The 18,856-nt window shown below is 42.0% G+C and overlaps 1 protein-coding gene across 1 annotated transcript in view; it reads right to left on the reverse strand.

Annotated features, from left to right (window-relative positions):
* Window positions 1–18,856, reverse strand: part of clstn2 (calsyntenin 2) — a 184,231-nt gene that overhangs the window by 30,356 nt on the left and 135,019 nt on the right. The window contains exons 10-12 of the mRNA XM_022760453.1: window positions 14,916–15,078; window positions 7,555–7,721; window positions 3,834–3,982 (exon numbers count right to left, since the gene is read on the reverse strand). Coding sequence (XP_022616174.1) covers window positions 3,834–3,982; window positions 7,555–7,721; window positions 14,916–15,078 — 479 coding nt within the window. The remainder of the gene's footprint in view (window positions 1–3,833; window positions 3,983–7,554; window positions 7,722–14,915; window positions 15,079–18,856) is intronic.

Raw genomic sequence — 18,856 nt, forward strand, 5'->3', positions numbered from 1 at the left:
ATTGTTATCATTAAAATAAAAAGAGCTCTGAGAAATGCTATTATTTGGCTTTAGTATTGTTACGGGGGCGGATGAGGGTCACCAACATTTTCAACATGGCCATGAGTTAGAAAAGGTTGGGAACCATTGCACTAATGGATTTAATCATTCTATTTGTTGTAATGATGGGATCTTTTTTTCTCTCAGGCACTAAAATGGCCAGAAACAGCCCTGGTTCTACCACTGGCTGAGCTATTAGAAAACTGCCAAGGACTTTCCTTTTGTTTTCCTTTGTTTTGGTCTTCAGAGAGACCAAAACATCTGAAGACTGAAATTCATGATAGACGTGCTTCAAGCGTAGTTCTACATTCAGAAAGCTTACTTAGTGGCTTTAATTCAGCTGATGCCTGACAGCTGGATGAGAAACTAAACTATTGTCCCTAATCCTTTGCAGTTGTCTGAGGCCACGTTTTGAGACAAAAACAGGTTTCAGGGCATCGTGTTGTCTCTTCTTCTCTCTTGTAGCAACGACTGGTGGTGTGTGTCTGTTCGCTGCTCGGGCACTAAGCCATTCTTGACAGCAGTGGGAGATACAAACTCAGTGACGCAGAGAGATGGCTGCTGCATGGACCCGCTGAGCTGAAAAAACAAAAAAACAAAAACAAAACCTGGAGCCAGTCCAACTTAATTATAAAGAAATGTGAGCCTAAAAGGGCTGTTGCAAAGACAAGAACCGGTTACGTTTATTTTCTAGATGCCTGAAGTAATTGCAGTTATTAGGTGTCAGCATGCAACAAATTTAATTGCATTTGGATGAATTAATTAACAGCTCTGTTTATTTGTGTAGACTGATGCTGTCTGTAGGAGGGAGGGGAGGTTTTTTCCAGCAGTTGCTGACATGTCATGGCGGGAGGCCATGTTTCAGGCTCTGAGGGTGAATAACTCAGATGAGGAGAATCTTTTGTCTGCTCTGGATGGAGTACTAAAACAACAAATTGGAAGTTCAATCACTCGTGTTATCAATGAGGCTCTATACAGGAAATTGCTGCTGTAAGCACAAGTTGCACACTGGTCACAGACACAGTCTCAGAGGCTAACACGATCACACAGCAGTGGCAGCAGGCAAAAGCTTTGCAAAGCTGTGTCTATAATATAGGAAATACCTAAAAATTGAAATTCATTCATTTTTCTAGTGACTCGAAAAGTTGCATTTATCTCTGATATAACTAAAAACCTTCAACCCTCATTTTACTGATGAATTATGATTAATCTCTGAACTCATCTTTTATCTCACACGGGGAAACAAAAAGCCAAAAACACCATCTATACAAACCCCTGTAAATGCCTCATAAAATCTAATCATTAATTACAGAGACAGATTTACTATCTCAGCACCTTCAGCACTACACAGTAATCACCAGTTCATCTGGTAGCATCATTTCACATCATTTTCTTTTATCTCAAACATTATGGATATACAGTGCATACATTATATTTGTGAATGCTTATAAAGTATAAGTTTGTGTCTATAAGAATGTTGGTCATTCTTATTTATGTGTCACAATACTAGCTCTCGTCATCTATGTCATTAAATTAGCACCTCCAGATGTAATAATTTTTCTTTCTTCTTCTGACCACTTACACCAATTAAAACCAATTTCCAACATATTTATATAAAATTAAAATAAGATCAAAATAGGCTGTATGTTTAGGTATTCAGGTAAAAATGAAATGAATGTCCCATATTTTAAGTACCAAAAATAATCTCAATGTAGTTTTATATCTTCTCTCTCTGGCTCCTCTCTGCAACTCTAACAACAACAGGTGAGCCAATCAGAAGAGAGGAGGCTCTGAGCCTCTTTTCTGATTGGCTGCCTGTTTTCTGAGTGATCAAATAAAAATTTAGTTGATTTCAGGTAAACTCTCAGACCAAATCCTGCAAGGTTAGATGGTGGGTGCGGGTGGGCAGGGCTTGGGGCATGGCATGAGAGTGATGACTGCTTTGTTGTGACATCACAAAGTTATTGAAGCACTAATGGCTCGTTTTAAGCCACAGTTTCCGAATACAGTCTGTGTGCATTTCTCTGTGGCCTGAGTGCATTGACATTTTCACAGTATCAATATAGAACCTAGACCTGCTTTATAATCAAAAAAGACATGGAAATCTACCTTAATACAATATTGGACCTTTAATAAATTGTAAAACGGTTAGGATACTACAAAAAAAGATATATTTTCCATAATTTTTACTTATTTTCTTTTAAACTCACCTAGTTAGACCTACTCTCAGTACTGTGTGGGTGTGTGCAGACATCTCCCTCTCCTGTTAACCTTGTTGCACTTAATAAGGTGGCGGAACTTGCACCTTTATTGTTCCTGTGGCTTCGTGGAGTTTGGTGAACTCAGAGGTCTAATCAGTGAATTGAAAACATCTGCGTAGGTGTGCAGGGAGTTTCTATTTGGGGTCTGACATGAAGAGGGTGGAAGAAGAGAATGACACATTTTCAATGATTTATTTAAAAAAAAAAAAATTAATATGCTTATTTGTGTGTGAATGTTTATTCTGTAAGCTTATAGTCTCTAAACCACTCTCCACAGGAGAAAGGGAATGAGTCAGTCCCAAAGAAGAAATATGAGAGGGGAGCTCATAAGGGTTGTTGTTAAGATTAGCTCTGTTAGTATTTTCTCAGTGCCTGCAGTAATTGCACTTATGAAGTGTTAACAAGTTCAATTGCATCGCCGGGAATTATTTAGCATCTCTGTTTACTTGTGTGGACTGATGCTGTCTGTGGCATGTTATGACATAAGGCCATGCTTCAGGCTCTCAGCGTAAATAACTTACATGAGGGGAAGATATTTTCTTGGTGTCTGTGCTGGATGAGAACGTAAAAGCAACAGAGTGGGAGCTTAACTACACTTTATCAATGAGTCTGTGCATGTGTTCTCATATGGACATTACACACTAGCCACGCTGTTTCCATGATGCATGCACACACAACTACCGCAGCTAGCAGGCCAGTCAGAGTCGGTGAGAAAAACTTAATTTAAACAACATTTAGCAATGATGCAAGCTTAGCTGTCATTAGCATAATGTATTCCTTGATAATTGGTGTGCCTCTCACTGCGATGACTGTGCTTCATCACGAGCAGCCTGTTCAGCACACCCACCCACGTGCACGCACACACAAACACAAACACACACACACACATTTGCTTCTGCTGTGTTAGATGAAGTTCCTGGGCCTGCGGCTGTGCATCGAACCCAACAGGAGGGCGGAGAGTGAACCCCCAGGGCTGTGCTGCAGGGGTCTACATATATTTAAAACAATCATGAATTTTAATGGTAACCCACTGAGGGAGGCTGTTGTACCAGCTAGCTTCTCTTCCTCTCTCTTCTCTCTCTCTCTGTCCCCCACACAATCTCTCTTTTTATATCTCTCTTTCTCTCATCTCATTCCTCATTCTTGGCAAAATCCAGGCAGAATTATTAATACATGACATGAAAATGTAAAAACTGGCCCCCGGTGGCAATAAAGAGCAGAAAATGGGGTATTAAAGGAAAAGGAAAGTGACAGTAGAGGAAAGAAGAAACAGAGAGAGAGAGAGAGAGGACTGAGAGAGAGAAGGAGGGGATTGGATCATTGTGTGATAAGGGATGTCAGTTAGGCTGTGATATCTGTAGTGTTGTCTTAACACTCAACAGAGGCGTTGAAGAGGGTTAATACTTTTCACATCTGGGAGAAGGGAGAGGATGAAAGGAACTAAATTTAGCAATGTAGATAAAAGAGGGAGACAGACAAGGTGAATGAAAGTAAAAAATCAAAGAGAAAAGCAACTGTAAGTGTTTTACATACTGGACAGTAGTGGAGATGCGCAGACGTCGGATGCCCGGTGTGGGGAACTGGCGAGAGTTGATGTATGAAACTTTCCTCACAGCAGCATTCATGTTCTCCAAGTCCTCTCCCTCCATTACCAGGATGGACTGGGCTGGGTTAAAGTGGAACTATGGAAAGAGGAAACAGATATTAGATGGATAAAATGTTAACAAGAAAGCTTTGAAGCTGCACTCAGTCACTTCTAATTGAGATGCTTTAGATTTTCCCTGCCTGGTGTCAGGTGTGGACACGAGCAGGAAATCTCTGCGTACAACAACTGAAGGCCAATTACATGGCCAAGTTAACCTGCAGTGGGCCCTTTGGCAAGAATAAGCTGCTTGCTTCCCACAGATGCAATATGAGCAGTTTGTTTATGCTGGAATACGACCAGACTCCAGATCTGCTGTGTGGTTACTTGATTAAACCCATTCATTTAGAAAAAAAAGCAAAATATAACCACAAAACTGAAATAATGATGGTCTTAAAATCACATTTAGACACAGGGACCCAATTCGAGACAAACTTTTATATGAGGTAATTAAGCACAACACACCTTACAACTACTATAACTGACTCTTCTGGCCACTATAGCACACATTGTAAACTGATAAAGTTATTATGGCAAAAATACCACATTTTATTTTCACATCCAGCAGACACAGAGCAAAACATTTGCATTCATTTGATGGCATGTTTTTGGCTACGGTGGTGTCCACTAACCCCTGAGGGAAATATCTCTCGGCTCTTTAGCTGCTCAGTGCTTTGTCTGTGAATGTTCTCATTCGTCCAGGTCATAGTTATCTCTCTCTCAAATTAAATCGAAGGCAACTGGACTTGTATTTGTCTGTGGAAGACGTTTCGCCTCTTATCCAAGCGGCTTCATCAGTTCTTATGTATTGGTCTCTCTAGTCCGCACTAGTCTGACCAGACTTGGTCAGACTTGGTCAGACTAGTGCGGACTAGAGAGACCAATACATAAGAACTGATGAAGCCGCTTGGATAAGAGGCGAAACGTCTTCCACAGACAAATACAAGTCCAGTTGCCTTCGATTTAATTTGAGAGAGAGATAACTGCTCAGTGCTTGTTCACCAGCTAATTGCGATCTTTGTCCGGCTCCTGTTTGATGCTGGACAGGTATTGTACAGTGGGTTCATCAGAGTTGCCTGTTGCTACTGGAAACAACACAGATGAGAGCGGTGAGAGTGAACCAAAACAATAAGCTCAAAGAGGCTAAAGTGTCCTGCAGTGCTGAGGAGAGCTGTAGAGTCTGCTGATGATTCTCTGTGGGTTAGTTACGAAGCAACCAGTGGCACATTCTACACAGCTATTTAATCCATTTTTAATACAGAAATATTAAATAGAGCTTTAAGGCCCTTATCATGTCAGCTGGTACGTGATTTAGTGTTGCATATCCCAAAAACATGTCTATCTGATGTCAACAAGAAGTGAGTTTGAGGTCAAGACAAAAAAAAATGTTTAACGGTCAATACCCTTCATGAGCATGTGATGGTGATCGATTCTTGCTAACTTTCAGACAGCCATTGATTTCTATTCATTTCACCGTGCAGTAGTATGACCATCAGTTTGCAGAGGCTTGAATCTGATGATCCATCAAAGCGAACATTGTTTGCACTGCATCACCATGCAACAGCAGTGTGATTCCATTATCCACTGTGATGGATCACCTATTTTAAGGTGGTTTCAGGCCTTTGTAGATGGATTTTCATCCTGGATGGAAATGAATGGAAACCAGTGTGTGCCTAGAAGACATGGTGGAGAATAATAATAAAATAAATGACCTAAAAGATGAAGAAAACACTGGTATGGCCCTTAAGTCAGTGGACTAGAGAGTAGTCAGTGGATTCTCTTCACAAGTATACTTTGAAAGGGGTGTGTGTCTCCAGCGTTTGATTGTAGGCATTTGAGGTCCTTCCTTTACAGATGGCTAAGTAGTTTCCTACTATAACTACACTGAGGTCCCCCATCTCCTCAACTGGCTCTCAGCAGCAGGTTGGCAGTATTTCAACTCTCCATGGGGCTCTCCACACACTCCCTCTTCCCTGTCATTTTCCCCTTCACACCTTTTCTTCTCCTGCTGTCTTCTCTCATTTTCCGTTCTCTGTCACTATACTTGCTGCCACCTGCCTCTACCTCCTCCTTTCCTCCATGTTATTCTCCTCTGATTGTGCTGTGCCAGCCCTCCATCTGTTTGGCTAAATGCTGTCCTTAAGCCCCCTGAGGACTTATGGGAGCCAGACTAGTGTGCGGCGAAGAAGAAAATGAAATAGCTCTCAAAAGATAAACTACACTGGCCCTAGAGAGGTTGTCCTCCTCTCCTCTCCCATATCCCCCACCTCATCCCACCGTGTGTCTTCTCAAAAGGCTGGCAAAGATCTCTTTGTTGCACCACAGGATGGAAAGAGCAGCTAGAGAGAGAGGAAGAGGGGAAGTGTAAAGAAAGAAAGATATAAAAAGAGTTAGAGGGGCTGAGTTTGGGTGGATAGGTGGGTGGATAGGAGGGGTGGTGGGGTGGAGGCTTTGAGTCTACACAAACCCCCATCCATCTTGTCTGCTCTCTATCTTCCACAATGCAGGGAGATGGATTAGCTGAGCCAGTGAATGGGGGGGTGGGGTGGGGAGGTGGGGTAGCTGAGGAGTTTCAAGGAAGCCAACTGGTGATTTACCTGTGGTGATTTAAAGAAATAGTACTCTTGTGTCAGCTGGGATCAAATATTGTGTTTTTGCTTGTGCACACGCCAGAGGAAAATGTATGTTTCATTTTCAAACACTGCTGCTGGAAAGAAGTAGTAACATTTTGGGAAATATGCGATTGCACATATAAAGCTATGGCCAGCAGCTGGGTTGCTTAGCTTAGCTTAGCTTAGCTTAGCAAAAGACTGGGAAAAAGGGGAAACAGCTTGCCTCAAAGTGACAAAATCCACCTAGTAGCATCTTTAAACTTCACTAATTAACATGTTAAATATTGTGTGTTTCATCTGTACAAAAATATGTGTAAAAATGACACGTTATGGTTTTACAACTGCAGGACTATTTTTTTCAGACAGGAGAAGTGACTTCCTGGACTACCTGGAGGCCACCTTTAGAGACCTCCTGTTTTCAGTCTTAATGCAAACATTGGCTTTTCAGCTGCTGGCTGTAGCTTCCTATTTAACTCTCAGCAGAAAAGCAAATGACAAACTTTTCCTTTAAGATGAATTTTAAAGCCAAAGTAACGCTGACAGAGCTGGCATATACTTTATATCTGGAGGCTATTTCAGGTAAAAGTCAGTGAATGAATGTTATAAAACTTTGAGGAGGAAACTTTGAAGAGGAAATACAGATAATTGCTTAGTGGTGATCCAACAGAGAAGTCTCACAGAGTATAAGGACAATGTTTTCAGTGTTGAAGTACCGGCACTGTTATGCTCTATTCTAACGGAGATGTGTAGCAATGAAAAATAAATGAGGCTTGAGTGTTTGTGTATATGTGTACCATGAATGTGTGTTTGTGTGCATGGACATGTGGATCTATGTGACTACAAAGTAGTTTTGTCCTGTGTATATTGCTCCTATCTCTTCAAATGTGCATCCTCTTCACTGTAAACTGATGTGATCTGTATCATTGTAACTCCGGGTTGGAAGTCAGACTTCTTGCTGCAGTCTAAGCCTTTGGAGCACCTCATGTGTGTGCATGTATACCTTTATGTTCTTATCCAGGCTTTCAAGGGAGTTGATGTCCAGTCCCTCTTTGCAGGCCTGCAGACAGGAAATGACTTTCTGACTCTCGATCTTCCCTGGTCGGATGGTCAGTCCGGATAAGCTGCCCCGGAAATACTGCGTGAACCGTGGCTTGGTCACCTCCCCACCTACATGCACAACACCACACACACATAGAGTAAAATATTTCATTAAAATGCCTTGATACTCCACTTTCTCAGAAACCATTACAATGAGTCACAGAAACGTCAAAGTAGTAGTGGATATTAAATTCCTGGGTTAAGGTTAATCTGCAGTAATCACTACATTTGTCTCTACTGGTGTACGGCCCTAACACACTATGACATCATCAAACTAAGAGTGACCTTGTCAAGTCGTTAATTATGAGTCCTGATGACCAAATTATGGTTAAAATTGGCCTTAACATGCATGTTTTGTGATGCTGCTGTAAAAGTGCAAGTGTTACCCAGCCGGCCCACCCAGGCTAAACAAGAAAAAGTCAACACATTTAAAGTTCTTTTGAACTCCATAAAGGCCAATACCACCAAGAGGAGTCTCCAAACCACTCATTAGCTGAAAGGTTACTAGCTCTGGGTATGAAAACACCTTACCATTCCTTTCTTTCCTTTTATTTATTTCCTCACTTCCTCTTCTCTTGTCTTTGGTGTTCTCCCATTCTGGCTCTATTCCACCAAAGCACTAAAGGTATAGAACACTCCCTTCATCTAATAACATTTGTTATAAAAATAAAAAAAATTTGACCTTGTCCATACATCCAAAACATCAGGAGAATGCAGTGGAGCAATGACTGATGGGCAAAGACAAAATAGGGAGGCTACCAAGAAACCGTCTCTCCGTCTCTCTATCAATTTATTTATCTCGCCTCTCTCATCACACTTCTGTGTCACTTTGTTCCCTCATACATCCGCTCAACAACAATCACTAACAATCACTTTAATTCTTTTGATACTTTTTTTTTCGCTGCTGCAGTGTGTCATTATCTAAAATCCAAAAACTCTACATAATCTTCTATTGTCCACATGCCAGTTGCTGTGTTTATCATCCTGTGCATGCTTGTCTGTTTACTACGTATTAAAGAAAAGCCACTACTGGCTTCACTACTGCAGCCACTGTATGCTGCAATTCCAGTGCACATGAGGGAAGTGGTTCAGTGATCTTACACTCTTAAGGCCAATTGTTGTAAACTGCATTTGCAAGCATTGGGAGAGCAGAAGCATCCGATCACTCAGATGTCGATGCATGTAGCACCTTGGCATTATATGTACATTCTCTATAGGTTTCTAAAGCTATAGCTTCCCTTTTGCTCTAAACCAGGGGTGGAAAGAGAGCTGGAAAATTGTACTCAAGTAGAAGCACTGTTACTGAAAAGAAATTTTACTCAAGCACAAGTAAAATTACTTTTGTAAAGATGAACTCAGATACAAGTGCAAAGCACTTCAGTTAAAATGTACTCTGAGTAAATGTGTCGCTGCATTACATTTTAAAAAGGAGAAGAGGTAAAAAAAAAATATGGTGATAACAATAACATATGATAAAATTATTACATTAAAGAACATCTTTAGGCAACCAGGTTTGGTGTTTCATTGGTATATGTCGTTCCCAGGTGATAACCACACCGAAGAAACCAATTAATTCCATTCCTCCTCTACACCACCTTCTGACCTTATAGCCAGCTGCTGAAGATTCACCCTCCGGATCCCGTGCACACCTGTCTGGACTTTTCTACCTGGCTGGACAACACTAGGCTCTGTGTTGTGGTTGTTTGCTGAGTGGCCTCCCAGATACAACAGATTTTATTAGCTCAAGCATCCTTTTACTGCTGAACAAATTGGACTGCCTCAACCCATGCATATGGTAAACAGGCTGTAGAGATCACTCTACCTCTAAAGGCTCCCTGTACAATTTATATCTGGTTCAGCCAGCTCTGTCACTTTTTTTCTGATTATTCCCATCTAATCGCTCTAATGGAACCAATCTGTCTTACTTCTCCTGGAGCGTCAGTAGCTATAAAACATCACAGCTCTGCACAAGATTCAAATCATTGTCTCATTGCAGACAAATACGTTTTTAAACACCAGGTAGCCCACACAAGTTGAGAAACTATACAGTCGTATTGTGTGGCTGTGGCAGATGGGTGTCCAATGCCTCAACCTGAAGGGTCATACGTGGGCACTGGAGGACCTGTGGATGATAGATGCAGTGGGGGCCAAAGCGGTGACAGTGAAATTTGTCAGTTTGTCAGTTGCTACTCTGCTCCACTGTCATGAGTCAAAACAATGCCTCAGCTCTGCCAGGATGAAAATAATAATAACAAATGAATATGTTGATATATTAGAGCTCCTCTCACAATCTTAATAATAGAGCGTTTCTTGCGAAACCGTTATACCTTTATGAGGGTAACCTTCGAGATTCAGCTTTAAGAATAAGGCATTGCTAGCCAATGCCTTCTTGGAGGTTACTAGAGTAAATCCACTTTACTTCCAATCCACCCAGGGTTGTCCTTCTTAGTGTTTGCTGGAGGAGCTGATTTTAGTCTGTGAACCAGGCAACCCAGTTGATGACTGAAGAGGCGCTCTGTTGTATCCGACAGTAACCGGAGTTGGGGGAAATACTCATTTCAGAACCCCTTGGCTTCATCAGACATTGCTTAGCTTGACCCAGGTAACCCATAATTTCCTGCTAAAGGTACAAGCACATTTATCACTGGCCTGTGTGATGTTTCCAGGGTGCGAAAAAGTCAGTCAGTGCAGGTGGAGCTGACCACTGCTGGAAATACTTTATCATGCCCTACTTTCCTGGTGTGAAAACGTGACAGAAAAAGACCTTCAGCTTAGAATCATCCCTACTATTGCTGACCTACAGCTATATTGTGCACTAAGGCAAGTTGGGTAGAGCTCCCTTATCCCCCCTGGAGCAGATAACAGAGTCCTACCAGTTGATGTCATCTACCCAAGGGAGCCTATTAACCCAGTGGCTTGTCATCTGCCTGCCTGGCTTAACAGACAAGAGAATGATGAAGCCTTTGTCTTGACTGGGCAGAAGCAGAAATATAGATATCTAAATGGAAATATGGAGGCAACCTAAACTCTTCCTTAGAGTCTGATTTCATGTCTTTCCGAAGCATACATATAAATACTAGGACTAAATTAGCTCTACCTTATAACACAATGCTATTTTCTTTAAAGGCCCCGTATTGTAGAGAGTGAGATTTCTATTCATTTTTTCATTTTTTTAAAATTATAAAGCAGGTCTAGGTTCTATATTAATACTGTGAAAATATCAAAGCGCTCAGTCCACAGAGAAATGCACACAGCCGGTATCCAGAAACTGAGCCTTAAAACGAGCCGTCAGGACTTCTGTAACTTTGTGATGTCACAACAAAGCAGTCACCGCCCTCAGCCATGCCCCAAGCCCCGCCGGTCTGGACCCACCATCTAGCCTTGCAAGATTTGGTTTCTCTGAGTGTTTAGCACAATATCAACACTGTATCAGTGTCCAATACATTTTCTTCTTTGGTAAGGCAGGACCAAGCTGATCTCACTTGCCCTTTGATAGAATGCTGGTTATCCAACTCAGATCAGTGCAATAACCACACTTATTTTGTGTATTCAAAGCCATCTCCTGCTTTTGCTGATGTCCTGCCAGGTACCAGATAATCAGGGGAATGGAGTCTATCTCATAAAAACACTGGATCATATTTGGATTCTCATATACCAAAGTATGCCAAACCCATTCTTTCCTCTTTCTTCACGCCTCACCTCTACCCCCCTCCTTCTCCACTCCTTTCCTTATGACTCAGTAGCTATTTTCTTCCCTATTTCCTGTCCTCTCTCTAGATATCCACCTATCCACTCCGTCCCTCCCTGACAGATGTTATCAATTTAGGCCGTGGCCAGAGAAACCATTAAAGGTCTCAGACAGAGGGTAAAAAAAGAGAGGCAGGGGGAGAGGGGATTACCGAGACGCTGCGGAGCGGGAATGATACGGGTGATAAAACCGCTGATCATTCCACTTTACAGAGACTGGTTTTTACATGGTGTCAGCTCTCTTTGCCTTGCTGTGTGCAGCCCTCCTTGCTCTATAGATCTTCATTCCCCTTTTTTCTCTGCTTTATTTGCGTCATTCCCACAAGAGCAACAGATGAGACTGCAGAGGCATGGGTTGAGCTGGATACAGGATCATCATTTAAGGGGAAGTGTGAGCGATAGTCTCACTTAACTGTGTGATTGATTGTACGAGTACCTGTATCAGCGCCTGTGTGTCTGTATTTATTCATTACACTGTACACACTGATTCAATTTGTGCATGTGTGTAATCATCAACGCGTCTTCATGCATGTTCCCTGCTGGAGGCCCCGGAGGCAGAGCAGCAGTGTGCCATTACACAGAGGGAAAAGAAGAACGAGACGAGAGGAGTGTGTTGCTCTTCGCTGTCTGACAGCCACCCGCTTCTGAACACGGACACACTCCGCCAGGTCAGAGGGTAAAATAGAAGTTGACTGAGTGAAAAGTGCACTGCCAGCACTTACTCCCCGAGGTGAAGGAAGAAGAACGAGCAGGGGCAACACTTCTGTTAGAAAACAGGAGAGAATAGAAATGCACAAATGTACACGTTGTAGCCGGAGAATTCAGTGCTTTGCTGTTGCAGGGAGTCATACTAACAACTATTCTTCATGTGTGTTGATGAGCAATGCAATCCACAGATACCTGCAGGTTAGTTTAGAATATTAGTTCTTTTAATATGTACTCCACTAATACGTCCAGCATCGCATGTCCACAAACGACTGTATGTGTCGACTGTATAAAGTCATCACCCACAGATAACTCCAAGGTAATCCAAAATTATACAAAGAGGCGGGGCGTGTGTGGAGCTGAGACTGCATACCAGTTTGTGGCAAGCATACGCTCACCCACGTGTCACTCAAAGCGGCCATACCAGTTTTTGGCACATCTACGCTGCCGTGATCTCTCAGCCCAATAGGTTATCACTTGGTGTGGACTGTACACAGACTGAAAGCTAATGTCTTCTTTTTCCAAATCTAGTTTCAATTACACCTGGGCTCTTCAAACTTCCTCTTTCTACTTAGTTGTCAGTGTCCTCTGACGCTAATTTGGTCATCAGTGCACATCCAGTGAGGGTTTGCATGAATGGACATCCACATGCAGCACAAAATGTATGACCGCACAAACGACACTTCTTACTGGAACTGCTAAAATACATGGAGTAATACTATATACAGTATAGGCTTGTTTTGGCTCCTTTTTACCATCTTATTTATCAGGGAAAATTCCTGCACTAACTTGGTGATGTGAAAACCCATCTCCATGGTTACACAATGATCGTATGAGAAAAAAGAGTCTATACAGTGCATCATTTATAGAGATCAGCAGATCACTTTGTCAATGGTTCAAGGTCAGCAGATAGATTAACAGTATCTTAGCTTCTGAATATATTGGTACAACCACACATCTGCTCTCACACGGTCCTGTCGTTTATCTGCTTCTCTTTCACACCACAAATAAACCGCACCAGAGTCCTCTTGGGTTTTTAGTCCACACTGGAGTTTGATTGACAGCTTCCACACCAGCCTAAACAAGCCAAACCAAACTGGCCAGTACATTCAAACTGAACCAAGCACATTAGGTGTGAAAGCATACCTTATAGACAGATGATGAAACTCAACCTTGTGGTTATGTGGAAGCAGAAAATATAATTTGATACTTTACAGTATCTCAGACTGATACACAGGCCACTTAATGGTCTCATGTTTTACATACGTTATACATCCATAAACGCTATTTTAATGCTACAAGTCTGTTTTTTTACATTTTACATGCATAACTACAGCGATTGTGTAACAACTCACTACTGTGCCTGAACGCCTCCTGTGAAGAGCCACATGGAGCACCAGAGCTGCTCACGCCTCATGCCTTCTGTGCAGACATGTTGTAAAACTGCCCCACTAATAAAAATTGATTCATGTGCTGTAGCAGCCCATAATGACAGGTTGAGGTAGGTTTTACACACTGGCTGAATCTCACCACATCACACTGTAATGGTTTCTTTGGATAAATATCTGCATTATGATTATTCTAAATTATATTTATTTGCTGTGGCCGGGACAGAATCTATTTCCATTAGACAATGCTGACTAGCCAGTTAAGCGTTATGAACCATGAAACTACATTGTGAAATTTAATTAAATATTGCAAAAATATCACTGTTGCGTGCAACCCCAACTGCTTTGAGCTGACAAATGTTTTTATTTACTCAGCCGTCCATGTGCATACTCCATCTTGTCACATCCTGTCTAAACATGAAGTCATCACATGAGCTGCAGACAGCAGAGGTAACCCCACCACTGCGCTTCTGCAAACGCTGAATTTCTTTTCATCACATTCAGAGCTGAGGCTTTTCAGGAGCCAGTCGGACAATAAATGAGCTCATCTTTGCGACGTGTTTGCAATCAAGATGCTGGACACTTAAATCTCAGCACTTTTGAAAAGGCGAGCCGCTGTGGCTAATGGCTTATGTTAAGATTTCAGTGTTGCCTTTACAACTCTTTACTGAGGCTTAGCCCCAAACTAGAAAAGCAGAAATAGTCTCTGAACTCCCTCTTCTATTCAAGGCCCTTTTAATCCTCCTTAAGGCTTGCAGTGTTCAATGAAAGAAATGGGAGGAGGGGGAGGAGGAGGAGGAGGAGTGGGTGGGGGGTGGTGGTGGTGGTGTGGAGGAGTCACCGCCGCAGATGAAAGCGACATGAAATGACCTGCTCCTGCTCCCACACAGAAAGATATCTTGACTCTTTATCTAAGGCTAAGCATCACTGAGCAGTCTCATTTAGGCTATCAAATCAACGGTAGGCTGTGCTGTGTGAAAAAGTGCCCTTTCTTCTACCCTTGTGCAATTAGTGGCAGCTATCAGTTTAGAGGACAGTTTAATTGTACGCCTTCATTCAGACTGCTTCAATCGTTTGTCAAAAGCAGACTAAGTGCTCTTCTTAATTACATTGTTCATTCAAGGCCAAAGAACATGTTCAACACTCAATGACTCCTTTAGTAATAATACGTCAGACGGTATTATTTATATTCTTGAACTTGCTCGCACGTAGCAGAAGTATTCAATCAGCAGAAAAGCCAAAATACCTCATTTTACTGTGACTTTTATATTAAAACTTTTGCTTCACTTGAACTGTTTCACTTTTAATTGTGCGCAGGATGAATAAATTCTATTAAAGAAAAGTGACTGAATATCTTCACTTCACAGGCTGAACACTTATCATCATCATCATCATCATCGTCCCCCGGCTCTGCCACACTCACCCTGCCAGCAGGCCCCGACTGTCAGCTGCACGTCAATCTGTGAGGGGTGAATGGGCCAGTCGTCTGTCACCAGGTAGGGGTCGTAGGTCACTCCATCCACGTAGAGCGTCACCACCGGGAACTCCACATTGATGACGTAGTAATGCCACTCCTTGTCACAGATCTGAGGACGAGATAAATACAGAGAATGTCTTTTTGAGTTCCTCTTATTACCAAATCATGTTCAGTAGTGCAAGGAAGTCATACACACCCAGCATAAAAATACATTTAAATACATAATATACATTTTTTTCTTGATGGGGGTGGGGGGGGTGTGGGGGGTGCCATACAGATTCCAAACACATTCAAATATTAAGTATATGCCACTATAAGAGAGGCCTTTTCCACTATGTGAACGTAACATCCTGTCAATTAGCATATAGCCTTAGACCCCTTAAGTAACTGTACGTCTTGGAGAAACCAGGTTACGTGTGTCATTGCGGAACATGTTTATATGCACTGCAGTAACCTGATCACTGTAAATCTGCATATGGATGCTCAGTAAGCCGATTTCTCACCTACTCCAGACCTTGTTCTGGAATCATGGCTGACTTATTAAATAGAAGCAAAATAGGAGTTAAGACTGCCGTTACTATCCACCGCTGGAGACAGCTCTTGGTGAGTAAAGGAATTAAGTTTGATGCTGAATTTGCACCATTTCTTCTAGACTGGTGAGTAAACAGCTGTTAATGCTCATGTTGGCTACGTAGCGATAACAAAAAATCTTCCATATAGCATCTTTAAGTGAATAATGTCCAATTCTTCTTCGGTGCTGTGGTGTCACTGCATCAGAGAAGAAACAATCAAGGTACAAAAAGAGGTTACGCTATTAGCTTGCACAAAGAACAGCTTAAAGACTGACAATACTGAAGAGCAGTCTGGCCTTGGCCTTCCTCAGGGAATTAATCCTCACTGCTCACCAAACAACATCTTCTGATGTCAGACGACTGAAAAAAACTGCAACTTCTTAACATTGGAAGCACATATGTTTGAGACAGCAGATCAATTGACAAATTAATTGCTGATGGTGATGTAATTGACTTTCCTTTTTATATGGGGGTAATTATTCCATGATGCACCACTATCTGTATGAAACCAGAGTACAAGTCACCCATTACAAATACGCGATGACAGCAGGTATTCTCTCATCAATTCATGTGAGGAGACGTAAGAAGAATGTACGCACACGCACACGCACACGCACACGCACGCACACGCACACACACACACACACACACACACACACACACACACATACACACCATGGCTTGACAGATACAATGTAAGTAGAAACAGATTTTTTTCCCCCTGCCATAACTCCTCATTGTTTCTCATATAATTATAGGAGATATAGAAGAGATCAATGAATGTCTTGTCAGAGATCAATTTGTGCCAAAGGGAAGAATCTGTGGTCTGTTTTTTTTTTGTTAGAAAAATTTGTGTTTTCCCCTTAACAGCTCCACCTTGGGATTCACTGAGTACAGACAGCTCAAATTTTCACATTAATTCTTGGCTGGTGAAGTTTTCAAACTGAATGACTTCCTGTGTGCTGAGCTGAAATGCATTAGTACATTAACTGTTTCACCTTTTCTGAAAAATGCTTGACTGTACCGCTCTCCGTCATGCTTGACCATTTCCCCTGTCGTTCCCGTGCATTTTAATTGATTGCAACAAGCCCACTCATGTCTGTCCGTCTGTCCGAGTGCATCAGTCTCTCCCTTTCTTTTCCTCTGCTTTCGGCTCTTCCTCACCTCAGCAGTGCCAGCACTCAGCAGGCCGGTGCTTCACCTCTTCCTCTCAGCTCCTCTCACATAACACGGGACAGCCTTTGAACACTTAGCCTTGGGTAACCTCCCCTCTCTAATGAAGGGCGCTCCACACTCCTGCTTATTAACACTGTGCTAGTGCAGCAGATGGGAGTTCTAATCAATCTAGTTCATTTTCGCTGTTATTGGAGGAGCGAGATACAACATCTGGCCTATTGGTGATCACTCCGCACAGCTGTTTAACACATATGCGGCATGTTGATCTGCTGAGTCAGAGCTCAGAGTGAATGGGGGGATGATCTGATTGCGGGTTTTAATGGTGCTGCGGATGAGACTGAAAATGATTAGGTGGTAACCAGCTGATTAGCTAGTTAGGATATTAGGACATACATACACACGGTAGCCTTTCACCTACAATTCCTGCGCAATTGATATTATGATTTCTCGTGTCTCCAGGATACGTCTTCATCTTGTCCTTTGCTTGTGCTCTTGATCTTTAACGTGTCTGTTGCTTTATCACCTGGATTTTAGAGACTTCTCTTTCAGTCTGGTTACATTTCATTCCTCAGCTGCCACGTGTAATGAACGTTATGTACATTCGTGAGCACACACACACACTAATCCCTCTGACATTTACACATGCAGACTATTCCCTCCCGTGCTCTGCTGCCTCTTCCCTGTTTCTGCTGTTCAGTATTTCAAAGGGAGCCCATATGGGATCTGAGCGCCTATTGGGTGACTTCCTCTTGCAGGCTTCAAAGGAGGGAAACCGTGTGGCGCTCTTGCCCAAGAGGAGGCTGCTTCTGCCCAGTTGGGGACCCCCTCTCAGGGGTAGAAGGAGGGAGGAAAATTATGCGGCCACACTACTCGCTACTACTTTGGAAACCAGATGAGGTGAAAAGAGAAAGAGGACAACAGCAGTTTGGATGCAAATATTTTTAGATAAGTGGCAAAGAGCTGATATTTTGTTCAAATATTTATGATCTGAATATATTAGGTTAGACAGAAACTGACCAGGCAAATGGAAATGTTACGGTAAACTTGGCACCTTCCACACTTGAGCTTTAAAGACAGTTCTTGAACAAGACTCATTAGCTAGGAAAAGTAGTGAAATAAAAAAGTAATTAAAATGACAATGACAGACTCTTCTAAGGAAACAATTGTGACACCTTTGAGTGACGAAGAGAAAATGATATTTTGGCTAAAGTATGAGTGGTTTGAGATGTTTTTTTTGTTTCTGGTGATAACTGTATTTGACATTATTAAAGCCAAAGACAGATGTAGTTCTTTAAGGGTGGAAACGTTTAACGTTTAACAGCCACTTTTTAAACTTACTGGAGGTCAACACTTTCTACTAATAGGATATATTTTGGGTTCAGCATCATTTTAGGCTAAGAGCTGAGAAACTTTGCCAACATAAAATCAATGGGCCTTTGAAAAAGTTAGTGTGGTAATGAGATTGTTGCCTGGTATTCTGAATGTCATCTTACAAAAACAGTTAACAGTTGTGGCCAGCAGCTGCCTTAGATCGTGTTCAGACAGATAAAAGCACTGCAAGAGAAAACCAAGCCCCTTTATTGATTCAAATAAATATTCATATTCATTTCTGTGTCGGCACATTTCTGGTAGTTTACCGTCTAACGTGAGCATGGTGATTTTGCACTTTACCTTGTGAATGTTACAATGGAGCATAAAGTAATTGCCACTAATAACTTGCATCAAATCTAATATTATAAACCGTGCACAGTGTTTTTCACATCTGAAGTCTTAAAAGTCATGGGTTTATTTGTCAAAGCAGCCCTTTGATTCTCCAGATTCTCCTAAACCTGTTTCCTGTCTGTAACATTGCCACTGTTAATGCTAATACCCAGTGGCAATCTTAGACACTGGGGGCCCCAGGAAAAGAAGCTATCAAAGAACCCCCCCCCCCATTGCAGACTATTGTGGATGCAACAATTCACAGATGTCCCCTGAATGTCTCATATTTCAGACTATCGGTGACACAACAATTTTAAAGAATGTTACCTAAACTCCTCACATGCAGACTATCAGTAGACACCTCATTTTACAGATGTCACTTAAACACCGCACATTCAGGCAATGGTAGATTCAAACTACATCCACACTCATCAGGGA

The sequence above is a fragment of the Seriola dumerili genome, unplaced genomic scaffold, assembly GCF_002260705.1.
Source record: "Seriola dumerili isolate Sdu_G_001 unplaced genomic scaffold, Sdu_1.0 BDQW01000337.1, whole genome shotgun sequence".
Classification (NCBI taxonomy): Eukaryota; Metazoa; Chordata; class Actinopteri; order Carangiformes; family Carangidae; genus Seriola; species Seriola dumerili.